Source organism: Somniosus microcephalus, chromosome 2 (assembly GCF_052327205.1).
Source record: "Somniosus microcephalus isolate GS21.2 chromosome 2, FLI_Smic_1.0, whole genome shotgun sequence".
Classification (NCBI taxonomy): Eukaryota; Metazoa; Chordata; class Chondrichthyes; order Squaliformes; family Somniosidae; genus Somniosus; species Somniosus microcephalus.
Window position 1 is genome coordinate 321,986,377 of NC_140988.1, and position 15,893 is coordinate 322,002,269.

The 15,893-nt window shown below is 41.9% G+C and overlaps 1 protein-coding gene across 1 annotated transcript in view; it reads left to right on the forward strand.

Annotated features, from left to right (window-relative positions):
• fech (ferrochelatase) overlaps positions 1-15,893 on the forward strand; it is a 66,700-nt gene that overhangs the window by 3,995 nt on the left and 46,812 nt on the right. The window contains exons 2-4 of the mRNA XM_085974434.1: positions 4,018-4,135; positions 11,301-11,420; positions 12,172-12,320. Coding sequence (XP_085830560.1) covers positions 4,018-4,135; positions 11,301-11,420; positions 12,172-12,320 — 387 coding nt within the window. The remainder of the gene's footprint in view (positions 1-4,017; positions 4,136-11,300; positions 11,421-12,171; positions 12,321-15,893) is intronic.

Genomic DNA, 15,893 nt, shown 5'->3' on the forward strand with positions numbered 1-15,893 from the left:
TGCACCACTGTTGGGCCCTTTTTATGTTTAAAGGACAACCTGCAACCTCTCTGTCACCCCAAAATAGGCTGCTCCAGAAGTTCAATGAAGAAATGCTATTGTAATATGGTCTTGAATTAAACAGGCCAGAAAGGCCCAAGATTTAATCTTTGATCTGTTGAGTTAGCTGATCAGCTACAGGAGCCCTACAGTTGTCTTCTGTTTTTGGGCTAAGGAGGGGAAAAAATTGACCAGAATTCCTGTTTCTGGTTGCTAAGCAGTGGCCCTTACTGGTGAAAGTACTGGTTCTCAATGACATATCTGCCATCTACACCCCTTCCCACAGTAGTTGAATAGGTTGCTGAGGCATTCTGTCTGGACTCGTGCATGTAGAATGATCACTTGTGGGTACAGTAAGTGAATCATTATGGTACTGGATCCCAACATGGCAAATGGTGAAATTGGACCTAATAATTTGTTGGCTATCTCCAGGGCGGAAAAACGACCATGTTGTAAAAACCTAATTGGTTCACTAATGTCCTGTAGGGAAGGGAACCTGCCACCCCTGCAGGCCTTCCCTACGTATGACTCTAGTCCCATAATATAAGGCTAACTCTTCATGCTCTCTAAAGTGACCCCTACCACCTTCTCAGGAAAAACTAGGAATGGGAATTAAATATAGTTTTTACTGCATTGCCTACATTCCCAGAACAAATAAATTAATTTAAAAAAAAACTTGGATGAGCGACGCAGGATTAAACATGCTGCTTGCCAAAGTCGGAAGGTAGTTTGCCCCGGCTGGCTCTCTTGTCTGGTGAGTGAGAGTTTCTGGGAAAAAATGTAACGTACTCCAGTCTCTGATATGTCATGTATTGTTTTATTATACTGTAAATCCATTAATCTGAAATATTAACCCCAAGTATAAATCCTGGCACATGTTTACTGTGGAAACCTACCAGTATTGGAAATCCTTGATCTGGTTAGTGAAACTGTGAAATTTATGCTGCTTGTGTTATTTACAAGCGTATTCACGCACTATTATTTTTGCATAAGTGCAGTGAGGTCCAGGATGTACAGCAATACAAAAACACTATAGCTTGAGTCAGATTTGACTTACAAGCACACTGAAGCCAAGAGTAGGTTGTCTTACATTGCTTGTGTCTTGCACTGGGTGTAGGATAACTGCAGCTTGTTGCAAAGCCTTATTTTAAAAGTGCCAAGCTTGTGCATTGAATATCCTGGGAACTTTTTAATCTCAGTTTGGAATCTTCATGTTAGTTCTCCTAACATTGAATAGTGACTGCCAGAACTTTGGCCTCTGTTCACAACGACATTGTCATTGAGCCCAATGGGAGGTAGCAGTATGAGCCAAATAATGAAGGGTGAGTAAAAGCTTGGTCTAAGGGGTGGGTTTTAAGGAGGAGAGGGAGGTGGAGAGGTTTAGAGAGGGAGTACCGGGGGTAGGGCCAAGACAACAACAACTTGCATTTATATAGCTACTTTAACATAGTAAAACATCTCCGGGTGCTTTACGAGCATAATCAGAAAATAATAGACACCGAGCCAAAAGAAGACGACATTAGAACAGGTGACCAAAAGCTGGGTCAAAGAGGTAGCTTGTAAGGATGGTCTTAAAGAAGTGATAGAGGTGGAGAGGTTTGGGGAGGGAATTCCAGAACTTGGAGCCCAGACAGCTGAAGGCATGACTGCCAATGGTGGGGCGAAGGAAAAGGAGGATGGACAAGAGGCCAGAGTTGGAGGAAAGCTCCGGAGGGTTGTAAAGCTAGAGGAGGTTCGAGATAGGGAGGGTCGAGGCCATGATGGGATTTGAACACTAGGATGAGAATTTTAAAATGGAAGTATTTGGGGACGGGGAACCTGTGTAGGTGGGTGAACGGGACTTGATGTGAGTTAGGATATGGGCAGCAGAGTTTTGGATGAACTTAAGTTTGTGGAGGGTGGAAGATGGGAGGCGACCAAAAGAGCATTGGAATAGTTGAGTCTGTAAGTAACATAAGAACATAAGAATTAGGAGCAGGAGTAGGCTATTCGGCCCCTCGAGCCTGCTCCGCCATTCAATAAGATCATGGCTGATCTTCTACCTCAACTCCACTTTCCTGCACTATCCCCATATCCCTTGATTCCCTTAATATTCAAAAATCTATCGATCTCTGTCTTGAATATACTCAATGACTGAGCCTCCACAGCCCTCTGGGGCAGAGAATTCCAAAGATTCACCACCCTCTTGAGTGAAGAAATTTCTCCTCATCTCAGTCCTAAATGGCCGACCCCTTATTCTGAGACTGACCCCTGGTTCCCCAGCCAGGGGTAACATCCTCCCAGCATCTACCCTGTCAAGCCCTGTAAGAATTTTGTATGTTTCAATGAGATCACCTCTCATTCTTCTAAACTCCAGAGAATATAGGTCTAGCCTACTCAATCTGTCCTCATAGGACAATCCCCCCATCCCAGGAACCAGTCTGGTGAACCTTCGTTGCACTCCCTCTATGGCAAGTATATCCTTCCTTAGGTAAGGAGACCAAAACTGTACACAATTCTCCAGGTGTGGTCTCACCAGGGCCCTATATAATTGCAGTAAGATGTCTTTACTCTTATACTCAAATCCTCTTGTAATAAAGGCCAACACACCATTTGTTTTCCTAATTGCTTGCTGTGCCTGCATGTTAACTTTCAGTGATTCATGTACAAGGACACCCAGGTCCCTCTGAACACCAACATTTCCCAATCTCTCTCCATTTAAAAAATACTCTGCTTTTCTATTTTTCCTACCAAAGTGGATAATTTCATATTTCTCCACATTATATTCCATTTGCCATGTTCTTGCCCACTCACTTAGCCTGTCTGTATCCCCTTGAAGCCTCCTTGCATCCTCCTCACAACTTACATTCCCATTGATCTAATACTATCTTTAACTTCTCTTGTTAGCCACAGCTGGACCACTTTTCTTGTGGGGTTTTTGTGCCTTAAAGAAATGTATATTTGTTGTAAATTATATATGAATTCTTTAAATGCTAGCCATTGCTTGACTTCTGTCATACCTTTTAATGTAGTTTCCCAATCTACCTTGGCCAACTCGCCCCTCATACCTACGTAGTTTGCTTTATTTAGATTTAAGACCCTAGTTTCTGATTTAACTAAATCACTTTGAAACTTAATATAAAATTCTATCATTTTATGGTCACTCTTCCCTTAGGGCCCCGTTACTACAAGGTTATTAATTAACCCTTTCTCATTGCACAATACTAGATCTAAAATAGTCTGTTCCCTGGTTGGTTCCTCAACATACTGATCGAGAAAGTTATCTTGTGTACATTCCATGAATTCGTCCTCCACACTATTACTGCAAATTTGGTTTGCCCAGTCTATATGTAGATTAAAGTCCCCCATGATTACTGATTTACCCTTGTTACATGCGCCTCTAATTTCCTGATTAATACTCTGTCCGACATTACAACTACTGTTTGGGGGGCCTGTAAACAACTCCCACCAATGTTTTCTGCTCCTGTTTCTGAGCTCCGCCCAACTGATTCTACTACTTGATTTTCTGAGCCAAGATCCTTTCTGTCTGCTATCTTTACCCTGTCCTTTATTATCAGGGCTACCCCTCCTCCTTTTCCATTTTGCCCATCTCTTCTAAAAGTTAAGTATCCTGGAATATTTAGTTCCCAACCTTGGCCAACTTTGTGTATAGTGTCTTTGCTTTGGACAGAGGTGTTTTAGGCTATGTTTGCCCAAGACCTGATATAACTTAAAATTTGCCTAATCAATGGACTCAAATTTTTGCCTTAAAATATTTGTGCTCAGTTTTTAAGTAATTGGGTCTGGTAGTATTTATTTGAAGTCACTAGAATGAGATCAGGTAATATTTCCACAAGCTCCATCAATGAAGTCGTAAAAAAATAATTTACTTGTTTAATCTGTCATGCTGACATTACCGATAGTCTATTTTGAATTATTTATCAGTGACCTAAACATGCTGGTGGATGATGTGGAAAACTTATTTTGTTTCCTATGCAGTTACAAAGAACAGTTCAAATAAATTGTGCCCTCGTGTCCCATGGCAATGGCATTCTACTTCTACAGCAGCAGCTGGGCAGATAGCTGATGTGAAAGAAAAGCCTCAGTTTAATGAAAGGTAAACTACATTTTTGTAACTCTGCAAACTTTTAAAAACTTGCAAGCACAATAGGCACAAATGAACTGGGCGGGGAGGGGGAAAATGGTCACATTCATTTTTTTCTTAATAAATATCCCAAATGTCCATTATTTGGAGCATTTATTAAAACTGTTAGTACCCTGGATAAAAAAATAAGCCTCATGGGGATAGTTCACTTTTTAAATGCTCCTCAAAAGCAAAAGGTGACTGGAATGTCGCATGCTGCCTTTTGTATCTGCCATGCTGAAGGCAGATATCTGATGAGGAAGTTTTGAGACTTGGGGAAAATTATTGCAGGCTGGGTATGGAAACATGAGCTGATAAATTCAGAGTTTGCTGCCCATTATGATTGGGTTGTAGAGAGGTAAACAGATGCTGCTGATGTTCGGCACTTCCAATTGGTGGCATATGGTTTGTGTTTGTCCTGTGGCCAAAAGGAGGTTTGCAACACAACACGTTTTATGATAACCAACTTCTAGCTTAATTACCAACTAGTGACTGTCCTCCCTTGGGCAAGTACTCCAGGGCCCTGAGGACTGACCAGTCAGTCTAGCTCACTGTTGGAACCTAGAGGGTTAAACTTGTCAATAAAGACTGGGATTCTTCCCATTGAGTGGCAGAATAATTCTACCAGCTAATGCCTTACCATGTTCCTGGACAAGCAGTGGGAAACTTCATCGTGCCTCATGTTGGTAAAATGTGCAGATTTTAAACTTGAGCCGTAGCCGTACACATTCTTGGGCGTCTCCTAATGCTTGGCTTTTCCAACGTGTGTTTTAAAGCTCCCTGGAGTTGGGTAAGTAGGGTGTGTCCCTATACGGGGAAAGGGTGTACACTCTTATCAGGCACACAGAAACTGTATCTTTGTGGATTTCTCAGTTGGTTGGTTGGAGATTCTTAAAATAATCTTGCATTTAAACATGGTGATAGTGTTTTGTGCACACCAAGCACCCGACTCTTAGTCACACACCAATTTATCAATTAATAGTCTATTGCTTCCCAAAAATACACAATACTTATCATATTGCATTGGAGTTGAATGTTGTAATGAAATTTTATTAGCTTTCCACCTCCTGTGTTATCATTTTTTGTGTTGCTTGTCCACTGTGTCATGGAAGAAAAACAACAACAAAAATGAAAACCATTCAGCATTTATTAGCCCAAAATTTGCTGCTGTTAGAACAGTGAGGCTAATAGCATCGCTGTTATTTATGTGTAAATGTCACAGCAATTTCAGGCAAGGGCAGATGCGTGATTAAATACAAAAATTGAAAAGTTGCTGTCGGAGATGCGCCACTCCGCTGTTAGCTTCACAAAAGCGGCACCTCACTGTCTAACTCCCCATTCAAATGCATTGAGACGCTTGAAGTTCCTGTACTTGCACTGTAGATATGAAGTAAACTCGCCACAAAGTTATTTCAAGTCTAAATACGCTATTAACGATGTGATAAGTGTTAATTACTGCCAGTCAACCTCTCTGGCACTGAAAATTAACCATTACAAGTGTGGTGTCTCATTCCATCAGGTTTTAATTGTTTGAGATTTTAAAGAAACACTTAACTTTTTCTTTCAGTCTCTCATTTCTCTCTCTCAATCCAATCTTTTTTTCTCTCTCTCTGTACCTGATTTGACATTGAATTTACCATTCTAATTTAAACTTCTGTCTCGGTCCTTGTGCTCTTAATTTCACAATCCTTCAATCTGATTGGTTAAAAGAGATACGCAGTTGATTGCCCTGTTCACTTAGATCCCAGCTGTCCTGTAGAGGGAGCCATGCCGTTTCCATCTCACACTTCCAGCAATTTGCAGCACAAAATGGGCCAGAATTTCGCAGCCAAAGGCGTGAGTGCGCTCGGGGTACTCACGCATCTGGCCGTTGGAAATGCCGGCGTTCAGCATGAACAGCGCATGCGGGGAACGCCGGCATTTCCAGACCTCGAGCGCGTGCGACTGCACAGGCAGCGCTTGCGCAGTGAACTTCGTAGATTTCATTCATGAAATCCGTGAGGGTAAGTCCTCAGAAGTTACACTTGAAAAAAGCAAGTGTAAAGTGGTTCATTGGCTGCGGAGGAAGAAACATTTTATCGTGGAGCTTCTGAAATGCAATATTTTTGTTTGGGAAAGGGAGGGAAGTTATTTTAAGAAATTTTAAGTAAGTTTTAAAGTTAAAATTTTTTTTTTTTAAAAAGGGTTTTCAGAACGGTAGGTAGAAGGAGCAATTGTGGCTGTGTGAATGGAATGTGAGAATGAGTTATGTATGTATGTCCACATATATTCCTTTACGTATATGTATGTATGTTTTATATTCCTTTACTAATGTGTATGAATGTATGTTTTTAATTATGATTTTCAAATAAGTTACTTTCTCTGAAAGTCATAATTAAATAATACATTCATACACATAAGTAAAGGAATATATACATAACACGCAAAGGAATATATACAGACATACATACTTTCAGAAGCTCCACGATAAGAAATATCTTCCTCCGCAGCCTCTGGAGCAACTGTACCCATGCTTTTTTCATGTGTAAGTTGTAAGGACTTGACCTCACTGAAAGCAGTAATGAAAGCGGCGAATTATACTGCGCACGCGCTGCCTGTGCAGTCGCACGCGTTCTGCCTCTGAACCCCTTCGTTCAGAGGACAGGAAATGCCGGTTTTCCCCAAAAGCACTGTGCATGCTGAAAACCGGCATTTCATCCGGCCAGATGCGTAAGTACCCCGACCGTACTCGCGCAGTTGGAAGGGAATTACTGGGCCAACATTTTACATGTCAATAAAATGAAAAATTTAACAATTGCACGACTTGCCCCCTCGCATCTGCGACTGAGGGTCCAAGGAGGTGCATTGCGCAAGAGGTCATCATCGTACGTATCCTCACACTGTTCCCTTTGGGGAACTGTATGAAGTGGTGGAAGGATTTATGGCCGTGATTAACGCTCATTCCGTGACCGTAACCATCTTTGAACCAGCCATTAGGGTGGTTAGTCCTATGGCGGGAGGGTTTTACGGGCTCCCACAACCCATCTGGGGGGGGGGGGGGGGCCACCAACACCCACGGACGCAAGTATCCCGCTGGATGTCCACCCAGAATTTAAAGTTGGAACTCCGACTCCACTTGCCGGGACTGTCTGGAGTGGGGTTCAAAACCCTACTCCTTCTGGCCCAGCGGCGGGGATGCTTACTGCTACGCAAAAGGCCCACTCCGCACAAAAGGTGACACCCATACGTTTCCTGCGCCTTTTCCCTCCCCATGACTGGAGCCCTATGCTGCCATTTCACGTTGCTAATCGGATTGGGCCTTTGTCATAGCGGTAGGATCCCCGCCGCTGGGCCAGATCAGGGTAGGGTTTCGAACCCCGCTCCAGACAGTCCCGGCAAGTGGAGTCGGAGCTCCGGCTCTAAATTCTGGGTTGACATCCAGTGGGATATTTGCGTCCGTGGGTGTGGGTGGCCCCCCCTCCTTGTATAGTTTGTGGGAGCCCGTAAAACCCTCCCGCCATAGGACTAACCGCCCTAATGGCTGGTTCAAAGATGGTTACGGTCACGGAATGAGCGTTAATCACGGCCATAAATCCTTCCACCACTTCATACAGTTCCCCAAAGGGAACAGTGTGAAGACACGTATGACGACGACATTGCTAAATAAATAAATGGAATTAAAAAAATTCTTTTAGGGCTTTTAAAAGTCTTTAAATTGCTTTAATTCTCTTTAAAACTACTTCAGATTACTCAAAATAATGTAAACATTTTAAAAAGTTTATAAAAGTTACCAAAATCTTCAAAAAACTTCCAAAAACCTATTTAAACTGCTGCTTTGCATGTAAAAATCCTTAGCAGCTTGACAGAAACATTGGGGGCGTGTCCAGTGAAACTGAGACCTCAAGGGGCATGTCTCACTTACACTGCACGCTCCTGGCTTCGCGCTGGCTGCACTCCTGGGCGGCGTGACGTCATACGCTGCCCGGGATTCTTCTTTTTCATTCACCAAGTCCAGGCGTCCCTGGAGCTGATCGTCAGTAGCGCGGGGTAAGTGTAAATACGGGGCTTGCACGCGCTGCAAGCCCCGTTCTGGAATTTCTGGGCCAATATCAATGGCAAGGGACCAGTTACAGCAAATTCTGTGCCATTGTGTAGCTTTTGTTGCTGATGAAAGTCAGGTAACAAAGTGCAGCTATCCTTTATCCTGTATCACATAGTACTATTGCATGAGATGGAATTTGTAGTTGTCCGGGAACTGGAGAGCAAAGTTTCAAACCTGGAACGAAACACTGAAATCTTGATTGTTTGCCATATCTTTGATACACCAAGGCTTCATTACAACCCTAGACAGCCTTGTGATTGTTATTTAGACTGCAGGGCATGCTCTACAGAATAAAACTCGAGGGCTGATACCTGGGATGGCAGGAATGACGTATGAGGAGAGATTGAGTCGATTGGGCTTATACTCGCTGGAGTTTAGAAGAATGAGAGGGGATCTCATTGAAACTTATAAAATTCTGACAGGACTGGACAGACTAGATGCAGGAAGGATGTTCCCGATGGTTGGGGAGTCCAGAACCAGGGGTCACAGTCTAAGGATAAGGGGTAAGCCATTTAGGACAGAAATGAGGAGGAATTTCTTCACCCAGAGAGTGGTGAACCTGTGGAATTCTCTACCACAGAAGGCAGTAGAGGCCAATTCATTAAATATATTCAAGAAGGAGTTGGATATATTTCTTAAGGCTAAAGGGATCAAGGGGTATGGGGAGAAAGCAGGGACAGGGTACTGAATTTGGATGATCAGCCATGATCGCATTGAATGGCGGAGCAGGCTCGAGGGGCTGAATGGCCTACTCCTGCTCCTATCTTCTATGTTTCTAATGTTTTGCAGATTCTCTGCATAGAATTATCAAAGCACAGAAACAGGCCATTTGGCCCTTTAAGTCTGCGCTGGTGTTTTTTTGTCACCTAGCCAAATCCCACTCTCCTGCTCACTCCCTATATCCTTTAATATTCCCTTTCTCTCAAGCAATTATCTAATTCCTTTTTAAAATACAAAAAGAAAATACTGCAGATGCTGGAAATCTGACATAAAAACAGAAAATGCTGGAGATACTCAGCAGGTCAGGCAGCATCTGTGAAGAGAGAAATAGAGTTAACGTCGACCTGAAACGTTAGCCCTGTTTCTCTCTTCACAGATGCTGCCTGACCTGCTGAGTATCTCCTGCATTTTCTGTTTTTATTTCCCTTTTTAAAATAGTTGATGGACTCTGCTTCAACAGCAGTTTGTGACACAGAATTGCCACCATCTGCTCAAAGGGTTTTATTTCTAACCTTCCCATCTGTATATGTGTGTTGAAATGCTTGGATACTCTGTCAATTACCTGTATCTAAGGAACAGTTGCTGCTGATGGATGTGGGTTTAAAAATAATACAAGTACTGCATGCTGTTCAGGTACTTGATAAATATGACTACTTTGCACATTACTTAGGCTATTTGTACTGGGAAAATTAATTGTCACGGTCAACTAAGAACGTTGCTCATGTGAAGAAAATTATGCATTGTTACAAGCCATAACCTCTGCACCACAGCGACACAGAAATTTAGAACAATTGATAAAGGACAATGCTTATGAATACACAGTTGAACTATATTGCATCTGTGCAGTAGACCACAAATATTGGCACGGAAGATAATTTCCATTAATTTGGTGAAATATATTTTCATAAGTCAAGGCTCCTGTTTTTGTGGAACTTGGGTTTTTTATGTCGCTACAGTATCCAGTTGTGGTGATCTCTCTTGCTTGCATGTTAGATTACAAGAAGCTTGCCCAGTGATTCTAAATGTACATGCTATCTTTATGAATTCTTGATTTTCATCCTGTTGATTTTGATGGGATGAAAATTGGGCGGATTCTGCAATGGGCAGATGGTTTGCTGTGCCAGATGACTGCCCAGTCAGTGAAGGTGAAAATTATCCCTGTAGGCTTTCTAGATGCTCAGCAGGCAAATGTACTGCTTGATGGGCTGCTGAGGTGTACAAACCAACAAGGTCCCAGCTTTGATCCATGCTGCTTTCTGATTTCAGCTGAGGTAGGGTTGGTACAGTTGGCTTCAGTGTCTGTTAACTAGGGATGGGGAAATAACAGCCACAGTTTCTACCCTTGACTGCTATCCAGTGGCCCCTTCTGGAAAGTAAATACATGGATGTCTGATGGGGACAGGATTTAATTTAGCTTTGGTTGTGTCCCCCCCCCCCCCCCCCAGTCTAATGGCTTATTGATTCTCTCTAGGATTCCCATTGGGACCATGCCCATGCATTGGTCACTGCCTTCAAGATAGAAGGGGGAAAAAATTGGGAATCAGATATGCTAAAACGATAACTACTAATAAAATACCAGAAGTCTTTTTAGCTCTAGTTTTAGAAAACAAATGTCCTTTGTTGTGCACTTATTCTATAACTTAAATGTTGTAACTACTTTTTGCACAGATAATAGGCAACAGCATTGTTATCTTTTAAGTATAAGTATGTTAAAGTGTAAAATGGTGTACTGGGAAGGCATATTAATATGGTGGCCTTGCAGAGGTCTGACCCCTGTGGTAGCTCACAGTTCAAAAGCGAGTGTTAATAGTGCGCTGATAAACAGTTAGCGAAATACGTGTACCTTGTGCCAGAGCAATTCTAGCAAGTCATTGATTCTTACAGTTACAATAACAAAGTTATGAAGGAATCTGGAGCTTTGCTTCTCCTGGCCTGAGAAGATAGGCACTGGCCAAGCTGCTCTTACATTTGAAAGGGAGGTAAATTTCTGAGTTGTGTTAATAGTCCTTATCTCCATTGTATTCCACTGAAAATATCTTACACAGCACACTTGTACATTAATATGAAAATAAATTCTGGGCTGTAATTTGTGATGAGGCTGGTAAAGCAGAATTTTATATGGTGATTATTAGTATATTGGGGTTGCGTCTGATCATCTCTTTTGAATTAAAAAAAGTATCTTCTGGGAAGAAAAGCAGATTTCAAAAGAAATAACGGTTTTCACTTCTGAACTGTTCTGTCTTGTATAAGGTTACAATTTCTCCCAATCTGTAGTTTAACAAATTGTGCAACATGTGTTACTTTGCTAAACACTTCTGTCTCCTTCCATTTGATCAGGAAACCCAAGACTGGCATCCTCATGTTAAACATGGGAGGACCTGAAACTTTAGATGAGGTTCATGATTTCCTACTTCGGCTTTTCATGGATAAAGACCTTATTCCACTTCCAGCTCAAAGGTAAATCCTATAGTTGTAGCTTAATTCTGTTTTTTTTTTAAGTTATCATTTGTAACCGCAGAAAATGCTTTAAAAGCAAAGTGTTTCGTATAAAAATGCATATCTGATTCTTACCATTTTAATGAGATTAATTCCTTCAATTGTATATTCATATTTTCTAACTTTTAATCATAATTCAGATACTTTCACAAAGTATCTAACAATTTGTTATTCATGTCTTTATTTCGAACCCTATTTTGCCTTTTTATCATTTTTATCTATTGATAGCCCATACAACCTTTGTTATTCTCCTTATTAATAATATACTACATGCTTAAACATTTTATATTGGAGTCAAACATTCACATGTCCTTTAACCGTTCAGTGAGTAATGAGGTTTCCTATTCCTTTGGACAAAGATATTTGTTTAGAAGTATTTTAGCAATTATAAGTTTGAATTTCTAAGGGAGGTTTTAATGAACAGCAGTATAACTTAGCAGAGGACTTAAGTTTCTGTCATATTTTTGACTATTTTAGATTGTTGTGTTTAATGTATGAGATTATTTGTTGATTGGTTGACTCGTTTTATAATAATGGGATACATCTCCGGAACGGGAAATAAAAATTTCAGTTAAGTAACACTGTTGATAGTGAGCAAGCAGTAGAGACTCATGGCCCATACTCCTTTTTGGACTGAAAGAGTAGGATCCTCCATGAGGCAGCATTTGGCAGGGAAAACAATGATTTAACTTTTGGGATTTTTGTTTTTCAGCAAACTTGCTCCTTTTATTGCAAGGCGCCGTACTGCAAAGATCCAGGAACAGTACCACAGGATTGGTGGAGGGTCTCCAATTAAAATGTGGACAGCCAAGCAAGGAGATGGCATGGTGAAACTGCTCGATGAAGTATCTCCAGAGACAGGTATTGCTTTAGCTCATAATGCTCCACTAGCAAAAGATAATTAGTTCACTGCACCAGTATATTATGAGTGTTGGTCATCGATTTTAATATATCTAGTGACCAAGGTTGTGTATTAGTCAGATTACCTATTTTCTGCCATGAATACAATTTTTAACTTTTTAATAACTACACTAAGGAAATGGACCTCTTGAACAAGCAAAAATCATCAAGGACTTGAGGTTTTTTTTTTATTACACTGTCTTCTGAGCTCTGTAAAATTTTCATTAACCTGGTAGCCCCTACCACACCCTAATCCCCATTTATTTCAATACATGATGAATTCCATCTGGGTTTGATGCTTTAATGACCCTAGTTTCTTAAGGCATGTCTTTACTAATCCCGCTACGTTACTTAGCTCCTTGACAATAACACCAATATTTCCATAGTTTTTATTGTATAAAATGTTCCACCATACTGTTGCCCCACTCATTCTTAAGGGGTACTGTTCTTCAGCACTGTTCCTGCTGCAAACATAATGAAGTAATATTTTAATTTCCCAAAAAGGTGTAGAGAAGAATCATAAAGCTGATCCCTATTACTGGAGAATTGCATCATGAGGAAAGACTGGACAAATTTGGGCTATTCATCCTTGAAAGGAGGTTTTTTTTTACAAATATACGAAATTGACTGGCAATAAAAGACCAGCTGGTCCGTCAAGCCTGCACCATACCATGATGGCTGACCATGATTGCTAAACACTCCTTCCCACCTACCCCCACAGCCATGTAATCTTCTGGGGGAAGCAAAAAACCCATGGCCAATAAGGGGGGGGGAAATTAATCTGGAAAATTCCTCTCCAACTCCCACAGGCGATCAAAACCTGTCCAGGGGTATACAAGATATTAAATGACATTGAAACAGCATTTTTGGCGCACTACTTCAAGGTAAACCATGGACAAGGGAGTATAGGTTCATATTGGTGAAATGCTATTTTAGAATTGATGTCAGGAAGTTTTTCCACTGTGATCAATATTGGGAATGGGCTAGTGGATAGAGTAGTGAAGCCAAAAACCATAGACTTATTTAAGGGACTGTTGGATGGTGTTAGAGGACAATACGTTTTTCTAGATGGCTGACCCAAGTTGGGCCAATATGCGTTAAGAACATAAGAAATAGGAGCAGGAATAGGCCACTTGGCCCCTCAAGCCTGCTCCGCCATTCAATAAGATCATGGCTGATCTTGGGCTCAAAGCCATTTCCCCGCCTGCTCCCCATAAACATTCACTCCCTTATCTTGCAAAAATCTGTCTATCTCCACCTTATATGTATTTAATGACCCAGCCTCCACGGCTCTCTGGGACAGAGAATTCCACAGATCTACGACCCTCTGAGTGAAGATATTCCTCCTCATCTCGGTTCTAAAAGGGCGACCCTTTATTCTGAAACTATACCCCAAGTTCTATATTTCCCCACCAGGGGAAACATCTTCTCTGCATCTACCTTGTCAAGCCCCCTCAGTATCTTGTATGTTTCAATAAGATCACCTCTCATTCTTCTAAATTCCAATGAGTATAGGCCCAGCCTGCTCAACCTTTCCTCATAAGTCAACCCCCTCATCTCTGGAATCAAAAAAGGTGGTCGAGAAAAAGTGGGGAAGCCTGACATCGGTAGTGGGGAAAATGCTAGAGTATTATAAAAGATGTAATAGCAGAGCACTTGGAAAGCAGTGACAGGATCGGACAAAGTCAACATGGATTTACAAAAGGTAAATCATGCTTGACTAATCTACTGGAATTTTTTGAGGATGTAACTGGTAAAATAGATAAGGGAGAACCAGTGGATGTGGTGTATTTGGACTTTCAGAAGGCTTTCGATAAGGTCCCGCATAAGAGGTTAGCGTGCAAAATTAAGGCACATGGGATTGGGGGCAAGGTATTGACTTGGATAGAGAACTGGTTGGTGGACAGAATGCAAAGAGTTGGAATAAACGGGTCGTTTTCCGAGTGGCAGGCAGTGACTAGTGGGGTACCGCAAGGATCGGTCCTAGGACCCCAGCTGTTCACAATATATATTAATGATCTGGATGAGGGAATTGGATGTAATATTTCCAAATTTGCAGACGACACAAAGCTGGGTGGGAGGGTAAGCTGTGAGGAGGATGTCGTGAAACTCCAGTACGATTTGGACAGGTTGGGTGATTGGGCAGAAACATGGCAAATGCACTATAATGTGGATAAATGTGAGGTTATCCACTTTGGTGGCAAAAACAGGAAGGCAGATTATTATTTGAATGGCAATAGATTGGGAGAAGGAAGTGCAAAGAGACCTGGGTGTTCTTGTGCACCAGTCGCTGAAGGTAAGCATGCAGGTGCAGCAGGCGGTTAAGAAGGCAAATGGTATGTTGGCCTTCGTAGCAAGAGGGTTCGAGTACAGGAACAAGGATGTCTTGCTACAGTTGTACAGGGCCTTGGTGAGACCACACCTTGAGTATTGTGTGCAGTTTTGGTCGCCTTACCTGAGGAAGGACGTTCTTGCAATGGAGGGAGTGCAGCGCAGATTCACCAGGCTGATACATGGGATGGCAGGAATGACATATGAGGAGAAATTGTGTCGATTGGGCTTATACTCACTGGAGTTTAGAAGATTGAGAGGGGATCTCATCGAAACCTATAAAATTCTGTCAGGCCTGGACAGACTAGATGCAGGAAGGATGTTTCTGATAGCTGGGGAGTCCAGAACCAGGGGTCATAGTCTAAGGATAAGGGGTAAGCCATTTAGGACTGAAATGAGGAGGAATTTCTTCACCCAGAGAGTGGTGAACCTGTGGCATTCTCTGCCACAGAGGGCGGTGGAGGCCAGTTCATTAAATATATTCAAGAAAGAGTTGGATATATTTCTTGAGGCTAAAGGGATCAAGGGATATGGGGAGAAGGCAGGGACAGGGTACTGAATTTGGATGATCAGCCATGATCTCATTGAATGGCGGAGCAGGCTCGAAGGGCCGAATGGCCTACTCCTGCTCCTATCTTCTATGTTTCTATGAATCATCTCTGAACTGCCTCCAATGCAAGTATATCCTTAAATAAGGAGACCAAAACTATGCGCAGTACTCAAGGTGTGGTCTCACCAATACCCTGTAGAGTTGTAGCAGGACTTCCCTATTTTATACTCCAACCCCCTTGAAATAAAGGCCAACATTCCATTTGCCTTTTTGATTACTTACTGTACCCCTCTGAATTGTAACATTTTGTAATCTCTCTCCATTTAAATAATAATTTGCTTTTTTATTTTTCCTGCCAAAGTGGGTAACCTCGCACTTTCCCACATTATACTCCATCTGGCAAATGTTTGCCCATTCACTTAGCCTGTCTATATCTCTTTGCAGGTTCTTTGAGTCCTCTGCACAACTTGCTTTCCCACCCATCTTTGTATCATCTGCAAACTAGGCCACATTACACTCGGTCCCTTCATCCAAGTCATTAATGTAGATTGTAAATAGTTGAGGCCCCAGCACCGATCCCTGTGGCACCCCACTAGTTACCATTTGCCACCCGGAAAATGACCCATTTATCCCGACTCTCTGCTTTGTTAGTT